The sequence below is a fragment of the Athene noctua genome, chromosome 5 (assembly GCF_965140245.1).
Source record: "Athene noctua chromosome 5, bAthNoc1.hap1.1, whole genome shotgun sequence".
Taxonomy (NCBI): Eukaryota; Metazoa; Chordata; class Aves; order Strigiformes; family Strigidae; genus Athene; species Athene noctua.
In genome coordinates, this window is record NC_134041.1 from 31,176,649 (window position 1) to 31,195,535 (window position 18,887).

The following is an 18,887-nucleotide window of genomic DNA, read 5'->3' on the forward strand; positions in this document are numbered from 1 at the left end:
CAAAAATAAAACCAAGACTACAAACAACAGTCTCAGTACCAAATTTGCCTCTCTTTGCTATTTAGAGCTCACATTTCAGCATGCAAAAAATTCTCACACCCTCCAAAATGTGTGCCTGAAGCTATATAGCACATGCAAAATAAATTGCATTTATAATGGTATGTTATGGCATGCAATTTCCCTCTTCCCAATCACACTGCCTGCCTCTCTTGTTAAATAGCCTGTCAGCTTTTCATCAGGAAGTAGAAATGGGTTTTCCATCTCCTAGGAGATAAACAAGGCTTTCCCCTCTGCGGAGGGGAAGTTGAGCTGCTGAGTGTGCAGCGCAAGGGCCAGTGCCTGCAAATATGCAGGTTAGGGTGTGCTCGCCCATGGGCTTTGCACCGTCCCCGTGGCACTCTGTGCCCACCACAATGCCAGTCACCTTCCTGGACAGAGCAGTAACTACTTTAAAAAGTAGATTTGTGTATTTTTATGCAGTTTTCTTTTTGATTTTAGCTGAACATACACAACTCTGACTCACAGCACTGCTGCCTTACAACTAAGGAGCTTTAGGTACTCTTGTCATACCACACATTAGTAAAATATTCTTTATACCTCCCTGCGGTTCTCTTGAAGCTACGCCCCCCCTCAGTTCACAGGGGAGCAGAACCATAGGATTGGACTTTTACATTTAGGCTGTGCTAATTCAGAGGGAAAGCTTGCCACACTCAACAAAAGTAGCATAAATCAATCTCAAATATATGGCTATATAATAAATGGAATAAAATTTATACTTTCGAACTCTTTTTTTTTTAACTCTGGCTTTGTAAAGCTAAGATGCTGTAATTCTGCAGTTTTATGCTGTAACTAAAGTTAAAGATTATGTATTTACAAAAAGCACAGTTACATTTCAAAATGAATTCATTATCTACTTTTACTAAAAAGGAGTCAAACTACAAAACTACAGATACACTGTAAAAAAAAAAAAAAAACAACAAACCACCACATGAAATATACAACTACTCTTCGTTTCTACTTCAGGAATCAGGAAAAAGAAACATGACCAGGACTGGGTTGACTTTTCACTACATCCTTGCTAATTTTAAAATTACTTAATCAAAGAGACAGACCTTCTTGTGTTCAGAGACCATTACTGCGATAGCCACTGCACAGTGTGCTTACAGCAGATTAAGGCGACACAACTGAAAGGACTGCTCTAGCAGGAGGGTGCCCAGGGGACAGCCTTTGCTCCTCTAATGCTTCACACAGAGATGTCAGGACTCCATGGGGTATTGGCAGGTTGGCCACTTTTCTAAGGCCTCTTACAAGCAGCTACAATGTAGAAGCATGAGATTTCCTTCCAGGGATATTCTGCTCATTTCCTTGCCTGCAGCATGCATTTTTAAAGAGAGAGAGAAACCAATCAAATTTAATTCATATTGCATTATTCACCAAGTAGCTATAGTCTCATCCAAAATCTTAATTGTCTAATAATTCAAATCATCTATTTCGAATACAGCTCCAAGGGAATGACTAGAAACCAGAGGCTGCCTCCTACATGCACACTAAATCTTGCTGTTAGGATACCTAGCGCAGGCTTTTTTTGAAACAAAGCAATAAATATTGGCCTCTTGTATATACATGTGCAGTGTTTCTTCATGTCTTCAGCCAAAATGCTGTTTGATGTTTCAGTTGTCTCAGGAGTGCTGAGGCACAGCTGTCTCAATCTTCCAGCTTTGCGAATCTTTTTCTACTTTCCAACCTTCAAGTGTTAACCACTAACATGAAACTTGGCACATACCACTTAAATTATGAGCACAGTTAATTCCTCTAACCACCAAAAAAGTAACAGGCTGTCATTTTTAAATTACTGGAAAGCAAATGCAGGAAGGAAAAGAGGACAGAAAAGGCACAATCGAGCATTTCTGATGTTACTATTACCCTAAATACATAATTAAAGAATCATCCACAGCAGGACTGATAAGCAGTTTTCCAGAAAAACCTGCTTCTAAGTGTAGCCCTTTCACATGGGCCAGACTTGACTACCAGGTCCAGCTTTCACCATTACCTCCTGAGCTACATACAGCTCGTTGATTATCCTGGGTTTAACAGGTTTTAGTACTCAATACCAAAGGACGCTTAAGTAAAGAATAAAAGAAGGTACAGAACAAAACTACAAAGCAATTAACTGCCTGTTAACTGCCTTCAGCCTATACTTTGGTACACTTCAGACTCAAGTTCTTTACCCAGTGTTAATGCCTCAAAGCTCTTGGAGCTGTTGAGGAAGTTACCCAGAATGCATCAGAAAACAGAGAAGAAAAAAGGCTTGCTCAGCAACAACACAAGCTTCCCAGCTTCTAGGGACACATGAAGTGGCATATCAGCCCAGGAGCCGGCAACAGAGCAAATGGAAACTGTCAGGAAGTCCAGTGTTTCCAGCAGCCACAATCACAAGCTTCCTTCAGAAAGAAACAGTGACCTACACAATCAACCTGCTAAACCACTTCCTACCACAACCATCTTTGTTACCCTGCCTGGTCCCACACCAGTCCAGAGAGCCCCAGGGAAGCTCCCTTCTGCACCAGGGGTACCCTCCCACGGACTTTCTGGAGCAAGTGGTTTCCAACAACTGAAAGGGTTCACAGCCAGGTGCAAAAATGCCAACAAACTTGCAGTCCATAAGAACCAGCATCTGCATGCAGGCCAGGCCCCTGAGCACACCAGTCCCCAGGAACAGCAGAGCTTGTGGTCTATGTGACAGTAGTAAAATCAAAGCTTATATTGGCCAGTTGTCTGCACTATCAACAAGTTATTCTCAGTCATTCCAGCTCTGACCTGACCTTTATTTCACACCCACGTCACACTAATTAATGGTTAAACAGAATTCAATCACTTGGTCCTCAGTACCTCTGAGGAAGTCACTAACTATACCAACAGCATAGGTGGGCCTGCATTACTCTAAAGGAGCAAAAAGTGGCATGCGTTGAAAGCGAGCACCAGGGTCAGTCTCAGTGCTGACTTGCTCTGAATATCAGATTGCTTTTGATAGCAAAATGACTTTTACATGAGAACACAGTACACTAAGTTTCATATAGGCATCTGTGCTCCAAAAATTCTGATGATCATCCAGCTGTTCTCTCACACTACTCTGCACCCTACTACAACCATATGCACTGTTTACCTTTCAAATTTTATTGCCCTCGGCTAAGAGAAACCAGATATCACCTCCTTCTCTAAATGCTGGTATGCAGCCAAGTTCTCCTCCTGTCGAACATTGGCATGCTCTGGAAGCTAATGTTTTCAACTAGCCAAACAACCTATCTTTCTATAGCTAGGCCAATATGTAGTCTCCAACTGGGAAGAGAACTGTCATGGGATCTTTATTTTGTTTTGAGTTTACATACTATTTACAAATATGGAGGCCTCCAGACTGAATCACAATCTGCACAGAACTGAGGACCAGCATCAAGGGTGTAGGACAGCAACCTGCAGTCACGTGTGTCCTTCAGAAGGACATCAATTCCCTTGTCCTTTATGGGTGTGCAACAACATAGTGAAATAAAGACAAAGCATTTATCCGCTTGTGGCTGCTTCACAGTCACTGATGTGAAGCAGTTCTGTTGAAGACTTCCTTGAGTCTAAGCATTCCCACGTAAACAAAACCTCGACAGGCTACAAAATAAGCTTATGCAATTGGAAATAAACGTTTATTTTGAAATAAAAAGAAGACATCTGTATATATACAGACAAACCGTAAACCTTTGATCAACCCTACAAAGCATGTCTGCATATAAAAAAATGTCAGCTTCATAACTTCCTTTGGAAAAAAAGAATGCGATTTCCCACACCCCGCTTATTCATGAAGATTACTTACTACCCTAAAGAATACTATTTTATTTAGTAACAGAAATAAATCCAAATTAAAGATTTGTAGCTATCAGTTAACACGGTGAGTGCATCACAAAAATTAAAGCAGAAACAAGGGTGTAACCACACAGGACAAGCTCCCAGTGCTGGCACTCTCAGGATGTCCCAGACTTACACCTCTTGCTTTTCTAATCTAGCACAAATAAATAGGTGACCGTACAGATTACAAGTTCCAGCAGAGAATCTCCAGTACCACTAAAGCTTTTCCCCTACCAATCAAATGTTATTTTAATGTCACCTATTAACTTTGGGTTTGAGTTCTACCTTAAAGGACCCGTACTCCCCACTCCTACGCTGTTACACCGTTCCAGCCCCACACAGCCCTTCACCCAGCAGCAATCCTCAGTCAAAAGGTGCCACTGGAATTCAGGATTGGGGTTAAGCATAATAAGTAATCCCCATAATAAGAGGATACAACAGAACACTCTTGTACCATCTGATATTACAACAACAATGTTTGTTTATACAAGCATTAAAGTAAGGTTAAATTTCAATATCTGAAAGACAAATATTCTAGGAAATAATATTTAGAGTGGACTCTGTCTATTCGAGCAGATAATCAGAATGAATAATTTACAGCCACACTTTCATCTCCACTGCAGCTGAGAAGAGCCGCATTGTAAGGAGCTTGGGGAGATGCCGACACATCTGCTCACCAAGTGGAATAAATCGGGAGGATTCCAAGCAACAGTGGTCCAGTAACCTGTTTTACTTAGGTGACAAATGGGACAGGAAGCAGCAGGAGGAACAAGGAATGCAAACAAATCAACGTGCTCATGGTGATGTCAGTATTTCATACTTTTGTAATACTGAACATTCTGCCTTGGAGAAAACAAGTGTTATATGCTGGGCTTTCACCTCTGAATTGTCAGAGATTCTTCCTAAAGGTAGCTCAGGGTCAAGGCTCACACTGACCTGTCACGCTCGCATCTAGGCCTTCCTGCTGTGCCATGAGGACTCAGAAGCAGAATAACATCATGGCAGCATAAATTCATCCAAATTGCTCCAGTAGCAGTAAGCAGCACATAATAAACAGCTAACAAAGCAAACACGCATCAGAGAATTCTCCAGAAATTCAAGCAAGTTCCATCATACAGCTGGGAATCAAGCATCATTTGATACTTTTTCCAGTGATGTGTACAAGATTGAATTAACAGAATAAACACTAATTTTCTACAGATGCTGCTCAGGTGGAAGGATAGTGCAAGTTTCATCAGGGGAAAGCCTTGTAAAAAGATGATAAGCATCTGGAGGAATAACACTGGCATATAGAAAACTGTCATTACAAAGTAGACAGACGGGGGAAAAAAAAAAGTATCTTTGAACAGATTAAAGAAATCTATGTGTACAGCTAGCAACAGCCAGAAAAGACATGCATACAGTCTGGTATAACTCATGAAACACAGGGAGCCACAGCACCATGCAATAGTGTCAGGGGACAGCTATAAACAATCTCCTCCTATCATACAGCCTGGACAAGTTTTGCTTATTCACATCTACAGGGTTTTTGGTTAACATCACAGTCTGTGCGTATTACCTGAAAATAGGAAAAAGCAGCTAGACATAGGTATGATTCTATGTAGCACAATGAGAAGGGTCACTGTATAACTAGATAATGAGCAGAGTAAAAACTTCACAATTTAGAGCCAAGATCCCCCTCCCAGCAACACTGTGCCAACTAAAGTAGCACTAGGACCATCAGCTGCAGAGCTTAAGAGTCACTCTTAAGTTAGCTTTGTTTAACCACAGACCAAGCACAAACAGGAGATTCCTAAATACAAACCTATTGAAAGTTATTAACAATGAACGGTTCACCTATTACCTGCCTTGCCTATTACTTACAACATTGGTTGGGTAGCACTTTTTATTGTTTTGAAGAGTTTCCAAAATGCTTCAAGCATTCTACTAAGCAATACAAAGCATTTCTGTAGGTATAGAAATTTTATCAACTGACATAGTAAGCAGCCTGCAGCAGAAATCTAAGAAACTCATTCACAAGTCCTGAATTACACATCCAGCTGAGCAGAATAAGAACTAGGAATAGCCTCAGCTTTGGTGTACAAAACTCCCTTTTCTTCACAGTCCAATGTATTAACTGAAGATTCACTTTACAATACATGTAAGGTAAATCAAACCCAACTATGCATATCTGCAGTGTGCCTGTGATCAACTAGATCAGTTAGGAAATGAGTTTTGGTTAGACCAGTCTAAAATGAGATGACAGTAGGCTCATACTGGAAGCTTGGTTTCAGTAGCACACTCCTGTAGTTTCTGTGCTAAGCTTAAAATAACAAACACAGAAGCATCCATCACAAAATTTATATTAAATTGAAAACATTCAGGCCAACAGCCAGCTCCTGATGTAGCTGCTACTTCCCCCCTGAAGTTCAAGAAACTTGCTCCATCTCCTGTGACATGGACTAGAGCAGTGTTTTGGGCACAGTTTGTATGCAATCACACACTAACTTGATCCATTTCCAGTACAACCCTTTCCTAAAGCTGCAGCTCACAAAGACATCGCCTTCCCTCTGTCACCTCTGCACTCCTGTGGGCAATGGCATAAGGACCCACTTAAACATCTCTGCCCGTACAGGCAGCTCCATCACTTCAGCAAAAATAGACTGGCCCCATCCTAAGCAACACACACACAGGAGGAACCCAGAGACTAAAAAGTGGAAGAGACTCTAAGCAGAGAGAAAAAGAGTGAAAGACACCCTGAAAACAAACTGTAAGAAATCCAGTTGCCACACACATAGTCACATTCATTTAATGAACAAAAGGTGAACGAATTAGTATAGCTGCTCTCTACTTGAGGGCGGGTCAGGCAAGACAGAGTTAAACATGAATGGATCAAAACAGTTTGGATTACTCTGTTCTCTTCAGTCCAGAGACATGTTCCCAAAAAAATGAACAGAACATTGTTCTACTCATTAAAAGTGTCTTAAGTCATTACTTTCCTTTTGTTGAAGTTTTGAAAGCATCAAAGGAGGCAGACGCACAAGTTAAAATTCTTTTAACATTTAAAAGAGCATAAATATAATATTGTACCATTTTATTCTTCACCTTCTCTAATATGTTTACACACAAACATCACAGCACATTACAGAACATCAGTATACCACAAGCACTGAAAAAAAGAAATCAAAATGCTGAATTATAACACTTCAGAGTTTTGCAGCTAGCAACTAAAAGCCCACCTTGAAATTCTACGTATCACAAGTAAAACCCAGTAAGTCACATTCAAGCAATAGGCTAGAAAATTTTCTTAGCACAGACACCATTTGATCCCATTGTAAATAATAAACTGATGGAGAGAAGAAAGAAAGAAAGAAAGGAAAAGTCTTGCAAATGCTCCAGTCTTCCATAAAACTATGCTGGATTTTCAACAAAATTAGTAAATTGTCTTTAAAATTTAATAATCAGTTTGCCCTACACAAAATACTTCAGTTCCTTTTAGCTGGAGAACTAGTTTTACGCTGTTGGGCAGAAAGGTCTGTGGGTGGTTTTTAAGCAATTTTGCCACTCAAAAAAAGCGAGATCTTCCTCTTTTGCCAGTGTATTGCTGGCAAGTTTTCCTGTGTTTTCCAAAGATAAACCATATATTTTAGATTATGCTAGGACCATAATAACCTTTAGAAATCTAGTTCTAGGACCTGCATTTTAGAGAAAAGGGAGACTGATTTAACAAAATTAGCAGATGTAGTCAAGTGAGCAACTACGTATCAGGTTAAACCTAAAGAATATACCTGTCTGAGCATTGCTTCAATGAGGTTTTCAGCTTAGATCGAGCCTCTGAAGAGTATAAGGAAAGACTGCTCCATCACTCACACACACACACACACGTGCACGTGCACACACGCGTAGTCTATTAAGTATTGCAGTTTTTGTTTTAAAATTGTAATCAAAGAGCAGGTAGAGTTAAATTAAAAAAAAAAAAATCTTCCACATTAATTGTTATACCTCATTTCCCAATTCTAATCAACACAAAGAAAGTAGTTAATAAGCTAACATTAATAGTGACTAGCTTTATTCATGTTATCCAACTGCCCACACTAGAAGCAGCAGTTGCTCTTCTGCTCTACAAATATGCAAGAAAGAAACCTATAGCCACATTCAAAGAGGTAGTGAAATTAACAGTGCACTGCAAAGTGAAAATAATAAAGGTAAGGAGGTTAAAAACCAGTTTGAAATCCACATGAACGGCAAGAAATTAGGGAGTGAAGCAACACAAAGGCAAAAACTATTCAGTACTTCAAAGACAATGAAAGGAAAGAAAAATAAAGGGCTCTACTGAGAAATTTTGCACAGATCATCACTTATTGCACAGATCATCACTATTCAAAATACAATGAGCTTAAAACCAAATGCTGTACTAAAACAATCCAGAGAACTCAGCAGCTGTAAATACATGCACAAGAAAATATACTCATGTCCACATATGAGAGGTAGCGCAGAAATCAGGGAGGACACAGAATGAAGGGACGAGACTCCTACATTTCAAATCCCCAGTAACAAACCAGGAACCAGTATCTCTCTAGCACAATTATCTCCCGAAGTGGCTGGCTGTCACAGAAAAACAAAGCTCTATTCTCAAGCGATGAAGAAAGTACTTCCACCAGTGAATGCCCTTATAAGCAAGAGGAATCCAGCTGTTTTGGTCCCAAACTATACAAAGTCATTTATTGTCCTAATGACAGAGGACAAAGAGTTCTAAACATCAAAAATAGCATGCAGGCTGTGAAAGGCCCATCAGTATATTAAGTTTACCAATTTAGGAGGACTGAGGACAGAAAAGTAACAGGACTATGTGTCCAGCACCCAATGCCAAGAAAAACATGATTCTCATTTACAATTCGCTTACCTTCTATAGAAGGGGCCTGGTCCACAGCTGCATATAGCATCTCTTTCAAAGCCTGCAAGGGAGAGGGAGAGAACAAGGAATACAGTTAGTATTAACAAAAACCCCCAACATTGTTTTGATATGTCTGTTTGAAAACAAAAGCAATTAAAGTCCTTTTATCCTCCGAACTGACACAGAAAGCTATGGTATGTGATGCCAATGCTATCACATGTATTTCTGTTAACAAATTAAACACAAGTTCACGTTTACTGACTGCTTTGTCTAAAGCCTGTTACCCTCCTAATCTATAAAATTTATTCCAACTGTATCTTTCAACATCTTCCTTTGGAAAAATGTTTCCCAGTTGGTAGAATGTTCAAGGTTTTACATTAAAAAAAAAAAAAATGCTGTGTGACACAGAAGGGAATTTGTCAAGGCAAATGGAGGAAAAGCAGCCTCGGGGATTTCTTATCACTGTTATATAGGCTTATGGAACTACACATACATTCTAAAAGCTGAAGACAACATGATGAAGGAGATTAGAGAACCAGGGGTGACGGCCTTCTCTTGAGCTGGAAACTAAAGGACAACATTAACACCAGCCAGAATTATTAACCAGGTCTTCACGTTCTACAGGCACCGTTAGCTGCCTCCCAGAGACCACAGGAACAAGCTGGTCACCCACACCTGGTTGCCAGTGCAAGAGATGAGCGGTGCGGGCAGTGGGACCAGGAGGCAAGAAAGTCCTACAACTAAATACCAAGCACCCCTGGCAGTAACTCCTTCTGTTAGCAGAGCCAGGAGGGGGGCACCACATCACTTGCAGCTCCTTTTCAGAAGGCTTCTTTTCAGACAGTTGCTAAGATGCTGGTATTATTCCAGCCATAGACTAAAGATTTGCTCTCTCTCACATCACAAGTGCAAGCAACAATCAATGTTTGGATCAGCAGTTGAAGGAATAGGCTGAACCGTAATTATGGAACTAGAAGACACCAGGAAGGTCCCATTCCTACTGCTGAGTGATTTGTTTACACACATCCCACATCACTTGATAAAGATGGGCATCTAAGTGCACATACTGAACGCAAGTGTGCTTCACACACAGTTGCTGCAAAAACTAAATGTTATTCACTCCCTTCTGAACTCACAGAAATCTAACACACAAGAGTCATTCAGGTCTTTCAAGTTCCTGTCTCTTCTGCCTGTTTCCCAACATATCTTATACATCTATAATCCTACACCTCTGCATTTACGTGTGTGCGTGTCCCTCAGTCAAAACATCATAGCCTAAATAGCAAATTCCCTAATACCCTCAAGGTAAAAACCACAAGCTCAGCAGCTGGAAACTCAGCACTCTTGTAACATAGTGGTTACAATCCTGTTAAGCAAATAGAAGGTCTAAAGGACACGTCTGTTTATCACAAGATATCCTAGGTGGCAGGCTACACAGGCAACTCAGACACCTCTCAAAGGTCTGATTCCCGAGTCCACAGAGGTCTCAACAAAGGTCACTTGCATAATTGTTTTCCCAACCGAGCCACTGCTGAATGATCCTTGTTCCAGCGGTGCAGCTCTCCTCTACCCTCGGTGCTTTCTTTAAATTCCTTCCAAACACTGGCCACTTCAGTCCTTTTCCCCCCATGACTTACTGGCCGGCAGTATGTGATCTGTCACCATGCATCAAGTGGTCAAAAAGCCTTCCCTCTTTTTTCATCCTGCTGGTCATCCTTGTCTACCTGTAACTTTTTCCATAAACTGCAGCCACATAGCATATGATAAACAAACCTAAGAGACAGTAAATTGAAAGTCACTGTAGTAAGAACTCCATCCCTTAACCTACCCAGAGGTAAACTCACAGTGTACTTCCCATCTCTGGTTTTATCAGTCATTTTGAAAAAACAAATTAAAAAGGACCATAAGACCAACAGTCCTGCACTAAACAATCTTGAAAGCTGAAGGCGTCAGTCACCCTTTAGACCTCTCTCCCCATGCAGACTGACATTATTACAATCTGGCAGCTGCAGGGCAGCAGATTTTGTTACTGCTTACCTGACCTATATAAGTAAACCAATAACGTGAAAGTGAAAGGCTCAGTGCTCCTTCACAAAGTATTTAGTCCTCTGAGTTACAGAATTTTAGAAGTGATTGTTTCCAAAAGTTAGCCATCTCTGTCAGCTTCAAATGTTTAATTACTATTTCTGCCCTCAAACTAGACAGAAAGGGTTATTTCCCCATTTTAAATTGTGCTAGTGATGCATCTTCCATCCACAGTAAACTTGTATAAATGTATATCAGCGAACATTGGAAAAAAAAAAAAAAAAAAAGAGTAGCTTTCAAACCGCTTATGCTCTTCTAAACTCATCCACTAACACCCAGAAGGACAAATAGTGAAATAGCACAACAGATTTGTGTCAGAAGGTGGCACGCCTGGGTGTGAACTGCCTATCATGAAGCAGGATTTGACGAGCAGAATTGGCCACCTCCCAAAAACTGAAAGCCAGTTTCTGGAAGAGAGACTCAAAAAGCAAGCAGGCTACCTCAGCTATCAGTTTCGTTTTCCCCACCTACTTCCTGCTGGAGGTTGTGTGTCAGAAAAATTATTTCTCTTTAAGACTTAGCAACCTGGAGTCTCCTAAAAGGGAAGAGAAATCACATGCTTGTGCATTTTACCCATCTCCCCCATGAACATGTAATAACTGTTCTGATTCTTCTTCTTCCTCAGATGCTGCAATTTCAAAGCTTCTAAGCACTTTTTCTTTAAAAATACCATCAAACTTCTGCATCCAGATAAATAAATTCAGGCCAGATTAACCGAAACAAAACTGCCATCTGGCAACTGCAAAACTCCACCAAGTTTCCATCAGCTGGAAGTGCAGACATACACTTACATTTAGAAGTCTGAGCAGATGAAGCAACGCTCTCCTCTTTCTCCTAAAAGCACTCTGGAGACGGACACAAGAGCAAAGGAAATCTGCAGCACTGATTGTGGATAAACAGAGGATTAGCAATCCAACAATTTCACTGCATCAAAAAGTATTCTTTGAATGTGGTGAAGCAGGCTCCTAGCAAAAAAGCATCAGCTGAAACTCATCTAAGTGTTACCTTTGGTACTTGTTTGGTACTATGTGGAAAAAATAATACTGTTGTCTGACATAAAAAGATGGGATTTTGTTTGTTTTCACGTTTTATCTTTACACCAGAGGAAATGAAGAGTAAATGACTGGTCCAAAACATAAGGTTTTAAGGCAAGAAGTCCACTGAAGCCATACATGCCCCGGCAATCATTTAACTGGCTGGGAGCAGGCTACTAACTTTACAGAAGATGATACGCTGCCAGATCCCCTAAAATAAGGTGACCAAACTTTTTCACTCCCACTGCCAGGGTCAGGGCACATCCACAGGTCACTGCCTGGTTGCATGGCAAGAACCGTGCAGCTACAGGAGCCGAGTGCCCAGGTACGTGTGCGAGGCAGCCAGCACCCACGTGTGTGAGCCTTGGCACACACCCCTAAAACCACTGCTCCCCTCTGCTGTGGTCTCTGCACAGAGAAGGCAGCAGGTACAGAAACTTGAAGCATTACTTTTAACAAACAGGAAGTTTTCAGATAACAGCCACTGAAATCAGGACCAAAGTTCTTTAAAACTTTGGCATATTTAGTGTTTAACATAATTAACAAGCATTTCCACAAATTAATCATTTGTCAATACATTGTTTTAAACTCAGTCATACACAGGGAGTAGCCTGATAATGACACTCAGTACTTCACCAATAAAAATGCCCCTTTACATTGGGATTATGTATTACGTTTTTGCCACTGGTCCTGACATAAAGCCCTCTTGATCATTTGCACTGACTGATGCTCCAAGAACGGTCAGCTGGGAACTGAGTTTGCATAGTAAATGTGACATAAAATTTGTGTGTTTTCATTCAATCTTTAGAATGGAAATTTGGAATGGAAAGTCAAATCAAGTCACAATCAAGGTTTGTGTAAGGCTCCATGTTAACACTGACTCAGTCATGGCAAATGTCTTTGTGAAAAGCTGAATAAAAAGTAACAGCATAGGTCATCATTTTCCCTCTTTTCTGTAAGCCAAATGCTCTTTCTCAGAAAGCAAATGTACAATAATAGTCACCGCAGAGCTTTTGCTAAAGAAAATAAGAAACTAAACCACAGCTCTCAGAGTATATCTTCTGTTTAAAGACAGTGAATGGCTCTCTGCACAAAGTCTGGGCAACTTTCATACTTCCTACAAGAACAATTATAACAAACAGATTTTTGTTGGAGGGAATGATCATGTTAATGGTAAGAACTCTGAGGGCTGTAAATTGTTAAAGACCACCTGAAGGTGAAACTAGGTTTTCAGGTATTCAAAACGCAACAGTTTCATTCTTCTTCCTGACATTATCAGTAACAGATGACACCCTGCTCCTAGTGTGACTGGCAGTTTATGTGAGGCAAAGCTCCTCACAGCCACACTCGCTGCACATCCCACCAAACCAGAGACATGTCACCTGGTGAGGATCTCTCACGTTACCTGAGTCTTACCACGCTTTGGGGCTGTCTGACTGCAAAGTCACCTGCTCTCCAATGGAAATAACTCCAAATATCAGAGTAGAAAAATAAGATGACTACACGTAAGCTTTATGATATAGAATGACTTAAAGAAAGCAATTTCTATACCATCTTCTAGTCCTTCATCAGCATCTTGAACTTGACAGAGGAAGTCCCTGGAATAATCTTCTCAGAGTTAAAAACCTACACAAGATCTCTCACTCTGAAACAGTGCTTTAATTAAGACAGAAAGATACAATGTTTCTTCATCTGACAGTCTATAATGCTGTTAAATATACAAATAAAAATTTTACTATGATGCACACAAGTACAAAAGCGGTGCTTGGCCTTGCATTTGCTAATCAGCCACTGAGAATTTTTCTTGACAAAGGAGGGCTGTATGCATTTGCCTCAAGTATAATCAACAAGTAAACCAAGGTAGCACCAGCCTTTTATGCACTGCAGCCACACGACCACCAGTTACCGAATAATAAATGCCAGACTATTCCATTACTGTAATATGCATGAGAGGCTGACTCACATTCAGACAGCTGCAACATTGGAAACAAAGAGTTTTGAAACTTACTACCAAAAAGGAGGGTGAAATTTTTATATTCATTCACTCTATGTTAAGCTATCCAAGGAGGAGATTACTTCAAGTCCAGAAAGAGTAACCACCTGAAGGAAGTTTTTACTGTAATCTACCTTTATGTTAAAATGGGCTGTGGGAAGGGAGAACGACATAATAATATTGCCCTAGTTAAAACATCTGAAAATTAACCTCCTATAATGAAAACAGTGGCCAATAAGCAGCAGAGTTCTTCAGACATTAACCAAGGTGTCATAGTTCACTGGGTCTCCTTTACTCTCCCTCTATATCTGTCTGGTCAGCATGCAGCCAGATCTTTTGCCCTTCTATTTCCTTCTTGCCTTCGCCTCCAACACACCTCCAAAACCCTCTTAGGGAGATATGCAAGCTTTCTGTTTCCAGAAACAGAAAACAACTCTTGCACAGATAACCCATCAGAGACATGACACAGAACTAAGCTGGTACTTTATCAAGACAATGGATTTCCTCCTTCTAAAAGACTGATGCATTATTTGGTCATCTAGTTTACAAACTCAAGAAGATCACAGTTTTGTTCTAAAGCCCAACCCAACTGCAGTTTTTATTTAAACAACCATTCCTTTGCAGTCAGGTAAAGGAAAACAAAGGAATGGTCAAAAAGGCAGATATAAACTTTTCAAATTCAACATTATAACAAAACCAGCTATGATAAATGTGATTTTCCTTGCAAATGCAGACAGGTTAACAGGGATACTAGAAATAAATTGCTATTATAGTGCTAGAGAGAAAACACAGGCCTTCAAATGGTAACAAATATTGTATGGTTTTGACTGACTCAATCAGTCAAGAAGTTTTGCTGACCATGGCTCTCCTATAATCAGCTTTCCATTGTTTAGGTTTAATTATACTTGTGGAAAAGACTGACATCACTGGCAAGAACCACTTCTACAGCTAATGCTGAACTAGGAAACGGTTTTACTACAAATAACCACCTTGAGCTTTATCTAGTTAAACTGAAGACAAGCATCACTATGATAAATCTGAAACTAAGCAATCAGTGAGACCTTTTGAAAGCTGGCACAAGACTGAAAAGCTATATTCTGCAAGTATTTCGTGATTAATGCGGCAGAACTTTGTGCAAACAGTGTTTACAAATGTCAAGATTCAAGAGGTTCACCTGAAATCAAGTATGAAATAGCGAGATGCAAAGCCTCGCTAGCCTTATTTCAAAAAAAAAAAAAAAAAAAAAGGCAATCGATGCCGGGTTCACTGCCCTGTGTTGAGTCACTCCGGTAAGCTGTCAGCGTTCCCAAAGGCGGCTGTGGCCTTTCACGCTTGCAGGGGGTGAAGGCTCGGCCTCCGGCTAGAAGGTGGTGGGTGCTGCCCAGGCAGCTCGCCCGCCGGGCTCGCCCTCGGGAGCCGCAGACGGAGGCTGAGAGCCGCCTCTCAAAGTCACCCCTCCTCTGCCCGCCTGTGCGGAGAACTGGCGGTGGTGCTGAAAGACGCCTGCTCCCGGCAGCGGGGCTGCGGCCGGGCCGGGCCCAGGGATGCCCGGGAGCTGGGCACCGCACAGCCCCCGGCTGCGCTCCCGCCGCCTCCCCATCTCTCCTGACCTTTGTCCCACACCGAAAGGTTACAGGCAACAATTCATTAATTAACCGGCCGCCCAGCGCTTTGACTCCGAGCGGTCCCCCAGCTTCGGGGGGTGGCCAGAGCCGTGCCCTCTCTCCCCGCCATGGAGGAACACCGCTTTCACACCGTCCTCTCGCCGAGAAAACAAGCGGGAAGCCGCCGGCCGCCAGACACCGCCGCCGGGCAGGGGAGCCGCCTCGCCGCCCCCCCGCCCTCTTCGCGCCGCCAGCGGCCGGTTTGCGGCGCAGGACACCCCTGCCGCTCGAGCACCGACCGTCCTGCCCGAGGGGACACGGGGGACCAGGGCCGGCTTCACCCCACGCCCAGCCCCGCCGGGTGAGCGGGCCGAGGCGGCGGCGCGGCCCTACCTCATACTGGATGTACTGCTTCCGCCACTCGGGGGTGATGTGCGCCGCGAGGTGCTCGGCGAACTTCATCCTGCCGCCGCCGGGCCGGGGCCGGGGCCGGGGCCGCGCTCGCTCTGCGCCCGCGGAGCCGCCTCAGCGGCGCCTGGCTGCGAAGGGGCCGCCGCCGCCGCCGGTAGTGGGGGGCGGGGGGGGGCCGCCGCCACCACACATGGGCCCCCGCCCGCCCAGCCCCGCCACTCCTCAGCCCGCCTCGGGCCTCCTCAGCGCCGCCCCGCCGCCGCCGCCGCCGCCTCCTCCGCCGCCGCCGCCATCTTCCCCGTCCCGCCGCCCCGCCGCCACCTCCCAGCCGTCAGCCGGCCCGACAGCCAACCGGCCGCCGGCAAGGCGCCATCGCCACGGCAACCGCCGCCGCCGCCCACCGCCGCGCGGGGCGGGGCGGGGCCCGGCGGGCAGGGGCGGGGCTCAGGGCGGGCGGCCCCGCCCCTGCCGCCGGGAGCGCGGGGGGGCGCGAGGGCCGCGGGGCTCCCCCAGCGGGGGGCGCCCCGCCTCCTTTTACTCTTTCAGCTCCTTCTGGGGGTCTGTCCGGGCCCAAACGTGCCGCCTTCGTCCTTCAGGATCTGCCGCCCAGCCCCTGCATAAGCGACGGCGGCTCTGGGACAGCCCCAGTTTGATTCCTGAACTCTGGTGCTGGCTGGGATGGGGATGGGAATGGGAATGGGAGTGGGAATGGGATGAGAATGGGATGGGAATAGAATGAGGATGGGGATGCGATTGGATAGGATGGCAATGGGAATAGGAATGGGATGGGGAGAGGATGGGGATGGCAGTGGTGATGGGATGGGAATGGGAATAGGGACGGAGATGGGATGGGATTGGTATGGGGAAGGAGATGGGATGGGGATGGGAATGGGGATGTGATGGGGGTAGGAATGGGATGGGAATGGGGATGGAAATGGGATTGGATGGGTCAGGGATGGGGATAGGATAGGGTGGGATGGGATGGGGATGGGAATGGGGATAGGGAGGGGAATGGGATGGGATGGGGTGGGATTTGATGGGCAGCGGATGGGGATGGGAATGGGAATGGGGATAGGGAGAGGATGGAATGGGATTGGGGTGGGGAGAAGTGTGGCAGGGAGAGCAGTGTGCATGGGGGAAGAGGTGAGGAGGTGGGGAGATGTGAGCCAGGGAAAAGAGAGAAAGTGAGAATGGAGATGGGAGGGAAGAGTAGGAGAAAACGCAAGATGAGTAAGAATTGATGGAGGAGGGAAATTACGCTGACAGGCCACAAAAAGCCAGGGGGAAGGAAAAGAAAGAGAATACAGCGCAAAGGAAAAGGAGGTGGGAAAGAGAAAGGAAAAAAAACAAACGGAAAATTCTCCAAAAGTTGCCTGATCACAAATGCCTTTGCTCTTGCACCGCTTGTCACGCTTACCAGCAGGGTGCCATGCATACTGCTGCGGGGCAAGGGGGAGCTGGGAAACCCAGGGCAGGTGTAAGAGCAAGCCCCCCTGCGCAGGGGCATGGGTGCCCCAAAATACAGACACTCCTGGGAACTGAAGGGTTGGGTACCCGCTGCCTTATAGCATGAGAGACCAAATGGAGCCGTGCGGAGCTCCAGGGGCTGCAGCCCTCTGTTATCCCCGGGTATCCCAGTGACCCTAATCTTGCCCCTCCCCAGTTCCCAGATTTTGGGAATTTGCTGTGTTTGGGATTAATTTGGGTTTTCCTTCAAGCCTCCCAACCTCCAGCACAAAACTTCAGATGTAGTTTTCAGCTTTTTCCTGTACCCACACCAGGGCCAACCGCATCCCAACTGCCAGCCCCTCGGCGCAGCGCCGTTCCTGCCCACTGCCATAGGCAGCTGCCCGGAGCATCACTCCTACCGACGTCTGCAGGAGCAGAGCTTGTTTGCTGTGGGTGATTTATTGGGGTCCTGTCGCAGGCCCAGGGACCCCTGATTTGCGAGCACTCTTGCTCGCGCTGAGATTTACCCGGTAGCGACAGCGACGCATGCAGCAGTGATGCTCACTGATACCATCTCTTAATTATGTTTGCAGAAAACCATTTAATGAATAGAGCTTTAATGCCCTTCATCTGAAACTTCACACTCAGCAACCTGCTCGGCGCTGACCTCAGTGCGAGCTAACCGCTATGTCACAGCTTGACTTACATTTAGCAGGTCACCAGCTTTTTAATGCATTACCTTTGCAGGCTCGTTCCAGATAAAATCACTCAGGGTCTGAGCCTGCTCCCACCACGATCAGTGGCACTGACTGCAGCGGGAGCAGATGTGAGGTGGGTCTTTGCAGCTTCGGCCCTTTGAATGCTGTCACGCTTTCAGAGATAACGTGCAGCATGGGGGAGGAGGACAGATTAAGAAATAAATATTATCTTTATTATTTGCTGGATGCATTGCATGAAATATGTACCGTGATGTATAAGTGAATATCTTCTGATATGACAGCTTACAAATTCAGTGACTGAAAATAACTAGTGATCCCCCCTTTGTAACTCAAAGAGGTTTTTACTCACTAATAAATGCTATTTATTTATTTAATACCAATAAATGCTATTTATTGATACTAAACAAAGACGGGAGATAACAAGGGAGCCAGAGCAGGGGCTGGACTCCTTCTTGCTCACCATTGCCATGTTCTCGAGCAACAGCTCCATTTATATATCTGATTGGCAAAACCTTGCCTCCTGTTATCAGACACGCTTTGGGACTACTCTTGGCATTGTGACAGTGTTTCACCGCTCTGCTGGGACTCAGGGCTCTCTGACTCGTTGAAACATTTCAAAACTCTCAGCTCTGCCCATCCAGGGGCTGGAGGGCGAAGGCAGGAAGGAAGAAGGGGCAGGAGGAGCCCTAAATGAAAGAGGAAGGGCCACTGCTGCCTGTCTCTGCTGCCTTCTGCCTGCAGCCAGGCTGGAAAGCAGGCAGGGGGAAAGCAGGCAACGCATCCCAGCCGAGGAGGGATGGCGATCCCAACTGATCCTGGTTTCAGACTGGG

At 44.4% G+C, this 18,887-nt stretch overlaps 1 protein-coding gene across 2 annotated transcripts in view; it reads right to left on the minus strand.

Moving 5' to 3' along the window:
- XPR1 (xenotropic and polytropic retrovirus receptor 1) overlaps nucleotides 1-16,177 on the minus strand; it is a 113,387-nt gene extending 97,210 nt beyond the window's left edge. The window contains exons 1-2 of one of the 2 annotated variants that reach the window (XM_074906935.1): nucleotides 15,871-16,177; nucleotides 8,771-8,822 (exon numbers count right to left, since the gene is read on the minus strand). In XM_074906935.1, the coding sequence (XP_074763036.1) occupies nucleotides 8,771-8,822; nucleotides 15,871-15,939 (121 nt within the window). In that variant the 5' untranslated portion in view covers nucleotides 15,940-16,177. The remainder of the gene's footprint in view (nucleotides 1-8,770; nucleotides 8,823-15,870) is intronic. The other variant, XM_074906934.1, reaches the window with a different exon arrangement.
- Nucleotides 16,178-18,887: the final 2,710 nt, after the last annotated feature.